Here is a 12,425-nt window from a genome sequence, read left to right on the forward strand (position 1 = left end):
CAAGACCCTTTTCCTCTCTGAAGGGAAGACACTGAGTGTTCGGGTGATGACGGATGAGCGAGGTCGCTCCAGGGGATTTGGCTTTGTCAACTTTGAAAAGCATGAAGATGCTCGCAAGGTGAGAATTTTCTGGAATTTCTTCCAGATGACCGTCAGGAATTGTGCATGGCTAAATATACTGCTGCTTTGTGACGTCCCTTGAATATTGTAACCAGGCCGTGGTGTAAATCTAGAAAAATGAAATGACAATGTATTGTGACTGGAGAGTGTGGTGCTGGACAAGCACAGCAGACAGGCAGCTTCTGAGGAGCTGGAGAGTCGACGTTTTGGGCAAAAGCCCTTCATCCTGATCAAGGGCTTTTGCCCAAAACGTCAACTCTTCTCCTCGGATGCTGCCTGACCTGTGCTTTTCCAGCACCATATTCTCGACTCTAATCTCCAGCATCTGCCGACCTTCCTTTTACCTCTGTTTATTTTGGCTGTTCGTGTGCAAAGCTCTCAGATCTGAAGGTGTCAAAATACGTTTCATTGTAAATAGCCTATTGCCTTTGGGGACTGTCAGCAGGTTTGGTAGCTTTAGTGGAGAGCGAAACAGCTAACATTTCTTCAGATCATTTTATGCAGTTGGATTTCATGTTCTGTAATTTTGCAACAAGGGAGACCATTCAGCCCATCTTGTCAATGCTGGGTCTTTTAACTAAACAATCCAATTGTTCTCAGTCCCCCTGCTGTTTCATCAGAGGATTGAAAACTTCTCCGTTTCTCCCCAAGTATTCCTCCAATATCCATTTTGAAAGTTCCTGTTTAACCTGGTTCCACCACCCCCTCGTGCAGCAAGGTGAGAATTTGTCAGCTTCCTTTTTAAATATAAATTTCTTGTTTTGGTGGTTGCTTTTCTACTTGTGCCTTCTGGTCATTCATCCTCCTGCAAGTGGAGTTGTTCTAATGGATTGAGTCTAGCTGGCCATTGCATTGCATTGAATCGGTCTATCGTTTTGGATGTTATGTGTAAGGTTGAAACTTGTTTGGTGGTGATATGGGCGCCTGGTCGCAAGTCATGCTCTCTATGTGAGCGAGGGCTGGATCCAGCCCATCTCCAAAATGCTACCCAGTCCTCCCTCCTCTCTCTCTCTCGTATTCAGGCAGTGGCTGAAATGAATGGCAAAGAGATTAATAGCCGAGCTGTGTATGTTGGCCGTGCACAGAAGAAGATGGAGCGACAGTGTGAGCTGAAACGCAGGTTTGAGTTGATGAAGCAAGAGAGAAACAGCCGCTATCAGGTCAGTGTTGTCTGTTCCTGTGTGGTAACAACCCAATCTCAGAACGGAGGCTTTTGGCCCATCCAGACTGTACTGGCTCAAATGAAGAGTTGTCTGATTAATCCACACAACTGTTCTCTTCTCTTTTTTTCTTTTATCTCCTGCAAAGCATTTCCGTATATTTATTTATTTTGAAAGTTACTGTTAAAGATCCTTCCACTTCCCTTTCTGGTTACACTACCCTGAGTATAGCAAAACCGAGGCAGGTGTCACAGGCTTTATAGCCATACTGGGCAAGTAGGTAAGAGCCAGCCACATTGCTGTGGGTCTGGGGGTCACATGCAGGCCAAGACAAGCAAGGATTGCAGTTTCCTTCCCCAAAGGACATTAGTGAACCGGGTAGGTTTTTTCCAACAATTGTGGTGATGCTGCTCCTTTAACATGTTATGTTGTCCTTGGCTTTTTTTTTTCAGAGAAGCTTTGAAAGACACATACTCCAAAAAGTCTAAGTTTGTAGGGTTTCAAGGCCAATTTGATTATGGCTAACAGATACTGCCTCAGGAAAAAGGCTTTATAGTTGAAAAGAAACACTTGTACAATGAAAGGGGAGCAGCCAGTTCTCCCAGCTCAGCTTTTCTCTGGTTTGGTTTGGTCTGGCTGTTCACTGAAAGCAGGCAGTCAGTTGTGAAGCTGCTGGACCCGAGAGAAGCAGGACCATGCTGACCCTCCCTGTCTCTGACTTCTCTCCTGTCAGACCCTGGGTTTGATTTTACCTTTTGTGCCAAGGAGTGTTTATGGGGATTGTTGCAAGTATTTGGAACAGCATCATTAAATCTGTTGGGTTTTCGAATAGATTAAGTTATTCAGTATTCTGTTCTCTTGTGTGTTTCAATCTTGTAAATAAATTCTGCTTTGTTTAAAACGAAGTGATTGGGCGAGCTGCATCCCTCCTGGAATATCCATGTTCCACCGACTTAAAACACCCGAACCGAGTTAGGGGCTGGGCTACTTGAAATGTTTTGAGGGGGTCTGGCCTGGTCCATAACACAATCAATAATGGTTTTGTGAACATCATTAGTCTCAATTCCAGATTTTTTTCATTGAATTCAAATTCCATCGCCTGCTTTGGGATTTAGACCTGGGTCCCCAGACCATTACCTGGGTCTCTTGGATTAAGGTTAGCAATTAATACCAATTTTTGCTATTGCATCTCCCTAATTTTAACAAACCTATGTCCTCCTCTCTTTTTTTTGCTGATTCACTCAAATTTCTATTCTTTTTACGGACCCTCTTGTCACTGGGGAGATTGGGAATATTTCACTCTCGAATCATTTTCATTCCAAATTAAATCATTCTTAAACAGCGTGGACAAGCATTCCCTCCAATACTGACTCTCCGTAGTAGCCGTGAGTACCATCTACAAGAAGCAGAACCTCCCAATCCCATGACCACCACCACCTAGAAAGACCAGAACAGAAGATGCATGGGAACACCAATCCATTGGCTGCTTCCATTATTTTCTGTTGACCTTTTAATGGTTTCTGTACCTGGACTGTTTGAGTGCCCCCTATGTATAATGCGTCACCATTTTAGAAATATCTGTCCTTTTCAGATCCACCATGATTCAGTGTCTTCACCGTTAGCTGTAGGTCCAGAAAGCCATTTGGTCCAATGTGCTAATCAGATAATCCTAAATCATTCTGTCAGCTTGGAAAAGTCTTGACAGCCCTTTGCAGTAAAGTATTTCACAGTTTCATTACCCTTTTCGAGAGAAGAAATTCCTCCTTATCTCTGTCTTAAATGGGTGACCCCTTGTTCTAAGATTATGCCCTCTAGTCTTAGATTCTCACATAATGGGAGCTGAAAAATGTGTTGCTGGAAAAGGGCAGCAGGTCAGGTAGCATCCAAGGAGCAAGAGAATCGACGTTTCGGGCATAAGCCCTTCAGAAATCTGAATCCGGAATCATAATGGGAGACAACATCTACCCTGTCAACCCCCTCAAAGTTGGCTCCCATTCCTTTAAGCTACAAAGAGGACAGGCCCAACCTACGTAACCACTCCTCATGAAAGAAAAATCCCATCATGCTCAGGATCAACCTAGTGGACTTTCTCTGAACTACCTCCGACACCAGGATAGGTTTCCTTGGTTAAGAACTACAAAACTCTTCACTGTATTTTCGGTGTAGTTGAAGTGTGTGTGCCTTGTTTATTTTTAGGAAGACTTTCCAGTTTTAATACTCCATTCCCTTTGAAATAATGGCCAACATTTCACTTGCTTCCTCTGTTATCTGCCAAATGTGATTTATTTTTGTGATTTAATGTACTTGGAACCCTGAATCCCTCTGTGCTGCAGCAGTCTCTGTCCTGTATCCATGCTATTGTACAACCTCCAACATGATGGGCTCGTAGCTTGTGGCCTAATGTGTGATACTGCATCAAGTGTCTTTTGGAAATTGATATTACATCTACCAGTCTCCCTTTCTCTATCCTGCTTGTACCACCTGGAGGAATTTTGTCAGGCATGATTTTCCCCTTCATGAAACCATGTCGTCTGATTATATTATGTAATTTGAAATGCTCTGCTATTTCATCCTTTTATAATAGACTCTAACATTTTCACAATGTTAGGGTTTAAACTAACTAGGGTATAATTACATGTTTCAGATCTCCCTTTTAAAATGAGAATTACATTGGCCGTTTTCCAACCCTTTGGGTCTTTTCCAGAATCGAAAGATTCTTGAAGATTATTACCATTGCGTCCATTATTTTTGGAACTGCATCCTCTTAATATCTTAATCCAACCCATCAGGTCCAGGGAACTTACCAGGCCTTAGAGAAATTAATGAAACTATTCTTTTTTTGTTCACTCATTCCCTCCCAAACCCTCAATCCCAGTTTTACCCCTTGAATATTTGGTAATTTTGGCAAGGTGATCATGTTTTCTCTTGTGAAGACTGATGCAAAGTATTTATTCAACTGTCATTTCCTGGCTGCCCATCATTTTTTTTCCAGCCTCATCCTGTAAGCGCTCTTGCTGTCTCCGTATGTTAACTGTGATCAACCTCTTTCCTTCCTCAACCCCTTTTCCCAACTGGGGTGGATGTTTGCTATGAGCCATAAACTATTTTCTTCAATATCTCTATTGTGCCTCAACCATTACATTTCTGTTAAACTCCTCCTTTCCCAGTCCACTCCTGTCAACTCTACTCTTATTCCTTTGTGATTGCCCTTATTTAAGTTGAGCACAATTGTTTCCAACTTCATTTTCTCACTTCCAGACTGAAAGTTAAATCCCACCTTGTGCTTACTGTTTCCTTGGGGGGGTCTTTCACTGAGATTGCCTGTTAAACCTGCATCATTAAACATTACCAAATCCAAAATAGCCTGATTGCAGCCACAACATATTGTTCTCAGAAACTATCCCGCGTGCATTCTCTGAACTCTTCGTGGCTATCTCTGCCACTTTGATTTTTCCCAAGATTAAAACCACTCTCAATTAATGTATTGTCTCTTTAACAAGCCTCATTACCTTCTGGTTTAATGTAGCTGTTGGTAGGTGGCCCATAGTCTGTGCCCACCAAAGTCATCTATCCCTGGTTATTTCTGCCTCAATAAGGTCTATTACACCTGATCCTGAATGATTTGCTATCTCACTGCTTCCATCTCATACCATCAGAGCTTTCCCACCACCCTTTCCTGCCTGTCCTCTGAATAATTATTTTCCCAGCTTTAATCTCCATGTAACCATGTCTCCATGGCCATGAGACCATACCCTTTAACCTCAATTTGTGGTGTTGATTCATTTACTTTGTTCTGAATGGTATGCCTGTTTTGTATGGAGAACCATTAATTTTGTCTTTTTTCCCATGTTTCCTCCTTTGACTCTCTTTGCTTTTCTCTGAGAACTGTGCCTTCCTGAAGAGCTGCGATGCTGTCAGATCCTTTTTGCTTTTGAAACCTAGGTTGCCTGTCTCTGGAACCCTCCTGTGATTGACTTTTAAGCCCTCTCCACAACTTGTGTTAATCAGGTTGCTGGTTCAAGTGAAGCCTCTTGCCAGAACAGTTTCCTTCAAAGTCTATAAGACTGTGGTGCTGGAAAAGCACAGCAGGTCAGGCAGCATCTGAGGAGCAGGAGAATCGACGTTTCAGGCATAAGCCTTGATTCAGAGGCTTATGCCCGAAACACCAACTCTCCTGCTCCTCAGATGCTGCCTGACCTGCTGTGCTTTTCCAGCACCCTACACTCTCTCGACTCTGATCTCCAGCATCTGCAGTGCTCACTTTCACCCAGTTCCCTTCTAAGCCCAGTCTTATCCAGTGAAGATTTACCCTGTCTGTAATTTCAAACATATCTATGACGGTACAAAATAGGAGTAGCAGTAGGCCGTTCAACCCTTCAAGCCTGCTCTATCAATGGTTATGATCAGGGCAAGTCTGTTGGTATTCAGAATACCACACCCCGTCTACCCCCAATAACCTTACAAACTCCTACCCCTCAGGAATCTATAACCTTTATAAAAAAAAATACTCCTTGACCAACCTCCACTCCATTGAGGCAGAGAAAACAAAACTCCACCATGTCCCTGTCCTAAAAGGGCATATTGAATCCATTACTGTGATCCTGTATCAAAGCTTCAGAAAGCAGTGCCAGAAGACTAGAGGAACAAGGAGTAGAGACAACGCTGGAAATTATAGATCTGTGAGCCCTACTTCAGTTGTGGGTAAAGTATTGGAAAGGGTTATAAGAAATAGGATTTATAATTGTCTTGGGAAGAATAAGTTGCTTAGAGATAGTCAAAACTATTGGGTTTTTTCAGAAGATGATCAAATTGGTGGATTAGGAGAAAAATTGGTGATTTCAGTAAGGCATTTGGTAAGGTTCCCCATGGTAGGCTATTGCAGAAAATACAAAGGCATGAGATTGAGGGTGGTTTGGATCAGAAATTGCGAGCTGAAAGAAGATAGAGTGGTGGTTGATGAGAAATGGTCCTCCTGGAGTTCAGTTACTAGTGGAATACCACAAGGATCTGTTTTGGGTCCTCTGTTGTTTGTCATTTATATAAACAACCTGGATGAGAGTGGAGAAGGATGGGTTAGTAAATTTGTGGATGACACTAAGGTTGGTGAAGTTGTGGATAGTGCAGAAGGATGTTGTAGGTTACAGAGAGACATAGATTAGCTGCAGAGCTGGGCTGAGAGGTGGCAAATGGAGTTTAATGTGGAAAAGTGTGAGGTGATTCACTTTGGAAGGAGTAACAGGAATTCAGAGTACTTGGCTAATGATAAGATTCTTGGTAGTGTAGATGAACAGAGAGATCTTGGTGTCCAGGTACATAGATCCTTGAAAGTTGCCACCCAGGTTGATAGGGTTGTTAAGAAGGCATACAGTGTGTTGGCTTTTATTGGTAGAGGGACTGAGTTTTGGAGCCATGAGATCATGCTGCAGCTGCACAAAACTCTGGTGCGGCCGCACTTGGAGTATTGTGTACAGTCCTGGTCACTGCATTATAGAAAGGATGTGGAAGCTTTGGGAAGGGTTCAGAGGAGATTTACTAGGATGTTGTCTGGTATGGAAGGAAAGCCTTATGAGGAAAGGCTGAGGGACTTGAGGCTGTTTTTGTTAGAGAAGAAGGTTGAGAGGTGAGTTAATAGAGACATATAATCAGAGGGTTAGATAGGGTGGACAGAGAGCCTTTGAGGATGGCGATGGCTAGCACGAGGGGACATATCTTTAATTGAGGGTGATTGATATAGGACAGATATCAGAGGGAGTTTCTTTACTCAGTAGTAAGGGCAAGGAACACTCTGCCTGCAACAGTAGTAGACTCGCCAATTTTAAGGGCATTTAAATGGTCATTGGATAGGCATATGGGCGAGAATGGAATAGTGTAGGGTTAGATGGGCTTCAGATTGGTTCCACAGGTCAGCTCAATAACGTGGAAGGGCCTGTTATGTGCTGTAATGTTCTCTGTTCTGATAATCTTACTATTTTAAAAAGGATGCTGAACGGTTTAAAAATTTCTGTCGTCCCAGTTTCTCCTGTCCCTCCCATGTAGGCTCCTTATCACTGGGGTAATCCCAGTTAATCTATTCCATACCCCCTCTTCATCTTTCTCCTGCTCCCTGAACTGTCCCCAGAAATTCACATGTTTTTGACTGAATCCAGTTTTTGTTCTGGTGGAATTTGTTCACTTCAGTCCTCTCTCTGACCTTGTCAATAGGAACATTTAGTTCACACCCTTTTTAATAGCCATGCCAAAGAAAATTCTGTTAAGTTCTTTTGTGAATCTCCCAGTTCCTATCAAGGACCCCCCTTGGGAACAAAATTATTTCCGGCGCAAAATCAAATTGCTGCAGATGCTGGAAATCTGAAATGAAGATGTAAAAAGCTGGAATTAGCAAGCCCAGCAGAAATAGTTTGAGATGAAAAGTTATTGCTTAATTTGTCCCATTCTAACAGAAGATTGTTTCATAAGTCAACATTGTTTGAGTAAGGATATCTGGCATGCTTGCCTGGTCTGGTCTAGCGTGTGATTCCGATCCATTGTGATGTGGTTGGCTCTTACATGTCTTCCAGAGGAAATGGTGGATGTAAGCTATCTGGATAAGTACGTGAATATGAAAGGTTTGGAGGGATATGGTCCAAGCGCATGCAAGTAGGAGTAGTTTAATTTTAGAACATGGGTAACATGAACTGGTTGGACCAAACGGTCTGTTTCCATCCTTGTATAGCAAAATCACTCTGTTTCAAATATTTATGAAGTCAAAACAAGGAATTAAACCAGATGTAACACTTCCAGGGCCGAAGTCAATGCCACCACAATTCTGTAGAGCTGCAAATTCTCCACCCACCCCCAAAGCAGCTTTCTGGGAATTTGGGTGAGCTGTCCCACTGTGTAGTCCAATAACAGCCTGGCATGGTCGTGCCCTCTCAATCATAACAACATACTTTAAGACTATTCCAGACAGTCGTACCAGAAGGTGGTGGCACAGGGATATACCATTGGAGAGGAACAGTTCTGGGAGCCCACATTGACTCCTGACCCCAGGAAATCCCATTGCATTGTTAAATGGGGGCAAGGACCTCCCCAGCTGGTGAATCCACTCTTGACCAGAGGGAGAGTTGTGTGAAAAGGGCACAGACTTAATCCTGGAGGTGTGGGGATAAACGCAATGTCTATCACTGGATTAGGAGCAGTACCCATGACTGAGGTTCGAGAAGCAATGCTGTGAGCCTGGGTCTGTGGCAGGTAATGAAGGAACCAACAAGCAGGCAAGCCATACATGACCTTGACCTCATCCTTCCCAATCCACATGCTGGCGTGTCCATCCATCACAGGCTCGGTACAAGTGACCACTGTGCAGTCTTTTGTGGAGACAGTCCCACCTTCACCATGAGGTCACTGTCCATTGTGTTGTGTGCCATTATTGCTACTGACATAGGACTGAGTTTGAACAGATCTAAAACTTAAACTTGAGCTTGAGGCATACTTATTCCAACACAGTCTGTAACCTCCTGGCCTGGCATGTCCCTACTGTACCATCACCATTAAGCTAGGGGATCAACCCTGGTTCATTGGAAAGTGCAGGAGGGCATACCAGGAACAGCACCTGAAAATGCGGTGTCAGCCTGGTGAAGCTACCAAACAGGACTACTTTCATTTTGAGCACCAAGAGATAAAGTTAAGCGACACCACCACAAACAGATTACATCTAAAGTGCACAGTCCGGCCATATCCAGTCCTGAATGGTGGTCAATTACATCAGAAACTGAAGGAGGGGGCTACACGTATATTCCAATGTCCCAGGTGAGAGCCCAGCAAGACAAAGCTGAAGTCGCATCTTTGTCAATCATCAGCCATGAGTGCTGAGTGAATGATCCATCATAACATCCTCCAGTGGTAAGTCTGTAAGTTAGCTCGCTGAGCTAGAAGGTTTGTTTTCAGACTTTTCATCACTATCCTCGGTAACATCAGTGAGAGTCTCCGGCAAGGCGCTGGTGGTATGTCCCGCCTCTCTGTGGATGGCACAGTGGTTAGCACTGCTGCCTCACCGTGCCAGAGACTGGGGTTCAATTCCCGCCTCAGGCGACTCTGCGTGGAGTTTGCACATTCTCCCAGTGTCTGTGTAGGTTTCCTCCGGGTGCACCGTTTCCTCCCACAATCCAAAAAAAAAAATGTGCAGGTTAAGTGAATTGGCCATGCTAAATTGCCTGTAGTGTTAGGTGAAGGGGTAATTGTCGGGGAATGGGTCTAGGTGGGTTGTGCTCCGGCAGGTTGGTATGGACTTGTTGGGCCGAACGGCCTGTTTCCACACTGTGTAATCTAATCTATTTATAGGTCTTGATTTCTTAAGGTGGGTGATGTCATTTCCAGTTTTTTTTAAGGGAAGGTGGATAGGATCTAAGCTGATGTGTTTATTGATGCAGTTCTGGTTAGAATGCCGTGCCTTTAAGAATTTTTCTGTGTGTCTTTGTTTCGCCTGACCTAGGATGTGTTTGTTGTCCCAGTCTAAGTGGTGTCCTTCTTTGTCTGTATATATGGAAACTAGTGAGAGTGGGTCATGTCTTTTTTTGGTGGCCAGTTGGTGTTCATGTATCCTGGTGGCAAGTTTCCTGCTAGTTTGTCCGCTGTAGTTTTTTTTAAACAGTTCTTGCATAGTATCTTGTACATGATGTTAGCTTTGCTGGTGGTAACTAATGGATTCTTTAGGTTCATTAGTTGTGTTTTAGTGGGTTGGTAGGTTTGTAGGCTACCATGATTCCAAGGGGTTTGAGTAGTCTGGAAGTCATTTCTGATATGCCTTTGATGTAAGGTAATGTGGCTATAGGTTTTGGTTGCGTTGTCTGTTTGTTTGGGTATGTTTCTGTGGAATCAACGGATTGGTGGCTTATTGGGTACCAGTTGTTTTTGAAAATGTTGTATAGATATTTTTCTGCTTTTGTAGTTCTTGATTGGTGCAGTGTGATGTAGCTCGTTGAAATAATGTCTTGATGCAGCTCTGTTTGTGGGTGTTGGAGTGATTGCTTCTGACGTTAAGTATTTGGTCCATGTGCTTTCCTGTAGACGCTGGTTTGAAGCTCTCCATTAACTGTACGTTCAGCTGTCATGTCTAGGAATTGGGAGTCTGTTCTCATTCTCCTTTTTTTTTGTGAATTTTATGCCTATCAGGGTATTGATGTTACAAGTTTCCTCTAATGTCGTCCATTTTATGACGAAGGTGTCATCTATGTAGCGGACCCAAAGTTTGGCTTGGATAGATGGGAGCGCAGCTTGTTCAAATCTCTACTGCTTCCACTGTAAGCCCTGATATTGGTGATCTCATGGGTGTTCTGTTGACTTGTTTGTAAGTTTTTTTTTGAATGTGAAGTGGGTGGTGAGGCACAGCTCCACTAGCTTGAGGATGTTGTCTTTGCTGATGAAGTTGGTCATCATTCAATAACAACCTACAAACAAGTAATACAGAGACTTGAACAAGCTGCCCTCCCATAGATCCAACCCAAACTTTAGGTCTGTTATGTAGATGATACTTTCGTCATCGTAAAACGGAACAAGTTAGAGGAAGCATGCAGCACCAACAATATTCTGACAGGCATAAAGTTGACAAGAGGAGGAGAATGATAACAGATTCCCATTCCTAGATGTAACAGTTGAGCGTACAGTTAACGGAGAGCTTCAACCCAGTGTCTACAGAAAACAACACACTGACCAAATAATTTGCTTCAGAAGCAATCACCCCAACACCCACAAACTGAGCTGTATTACGGCATTATTTCAATGAGCTATATCATACTACAGCACCCAATAACTAACTAGACTGGCAGGACATATCATCAGCGCGTCACCAGAGACACCCACTGATGATGTTACCTCGTATGGTGACGAAATGTCTGAAAACAAACCTTAAGTTCAGTGAGCTAACTTAAGGACTTATCATCCTGAGCTACACATCCTCTCTAAAATCGCTAATCCTCCAGTGGTCCCCAGTATCACCGATGCCAGTCTTCACCCGACTGGATTCACTTCAGATAATATCGAGAAATGGCTGATCAGTGACTATGTGAAGGTTGTTAGGCTGGGTGGGTGTGGGGCGGGGGGGGGAAGGGGAGAGTGGAAGAGAAAGGGGAGATTCTATCAACATTATGGCAGTGTTACTGAAGGCACATTCTCCAGAACTAGCTGTGCCCCTAGCCAAGCACAAGCAAAGGAACAGCCTGTTCAGTGATGCTCAGTTTGGGTTCCACCAGTGTCCTCTGGTTTCCTGACCACCTTGCTCCAATCATGGAGGGAAGTGCTGAATTCCATAGGTGAGAGTGACAGCCCTTCACATGGAGCCTGATTTGACAGAGTGTGGCATCAAGGTTCAATGTCCTGTTGTCTATCAACAAAGACGGCATACTCAAACTACTGGACCTGTGCCTCACAACACACTTCACATTCAACAACCAAATATATGAACAAATCAACGGCACACCCATCTCTGGACTCATAATGCAAAGATTAGAACAAACAGTCTTACCGCAAATTCAACCCAAACTCTGGGTCAGATATATGGATGACACCTTTTGTAATCATTAAAAACACAGAAATAGAGAACACACACCGGATCATCAACACCACACTCACAGGAATCCGATTCACGAGAGAGGAAGAAAAGGACAACCAACTCCCATTCCTAGACGTGACGGTACAGAGAACACCGAACGGAGAATTCACCACAAAGGTTTACAGGAAAGCCCCACACACAGACCAAGTCCTAAACTATGAAAGCAACCACCCCAACACAGACAGACGTTGCATCAAGACACTATTCAAAAGGGCCACAAAACAGTGCTGTACACCAGAACTGCAAAAAGAGGAAGAAGAACACCTATACAATGTATTCACCAAAAACGGATACCCCCACAATTTCATCAACAGATGCAGAAGGGAAAGACAACAGAATGAGGACATGCCGCAACCCAAAGGACTAGCCACACTACCATACATCAAAAACATTTCTGAACTGATAGCCAGACTACTGCGACCACTAGGACTCATAACAGCACACAAACCAACAGCCACTCTCAGACAACAACTCACCAGGACGAAGGACCCAATACCCAGCATGAGCAAAACCAATGTAGTGTACAAAATCCCATGCAAGGACTGTACAAAACACTACAT

General features: G+C 43.6%; 1 protein-coding gene across 1 annotated transcript in view; it reads left to right on the forward strand.

Moving 5' to 3' along the window:
• The window catches only part of LOC140463212 (embryonic polyadenylate-binding protein-like), a 51,343-nt gene that overhangs the window by 16,999 nt on the left and 21,919 nt on the right, over positions 1-12,425 (forward strand). Inside the window, exons 6-7 of the mRNA XM_072557001.1 lie at positions 24-118; positions 1,143-1,280. Of these exons, the coding sequence (XP_072413102.1) occupies positions 24-118; positions 1,143-1,280 (233 nt within the window). The remainder of the gene's footprint in view (positions 1-23; positions 119-1,142; positions 1,281-12,425) is intronic.

Source organism: Chiloscyllium punctatum, chromosome 37 (assembly GCF_047496795.1).
Source record: "Chiloscyllium punctatum isolate Juve2018m chromosome 37, sChiPun1.3, whole genome shotgun sequence".
Classification (NCBI taxonomy): Eukaryota; Metazoa; Chordata; class Chondrichthyes; order Orectolobiformes; family Hemiscylliidae; genus Chiloscyllium; species Chiloscyllium punctatum.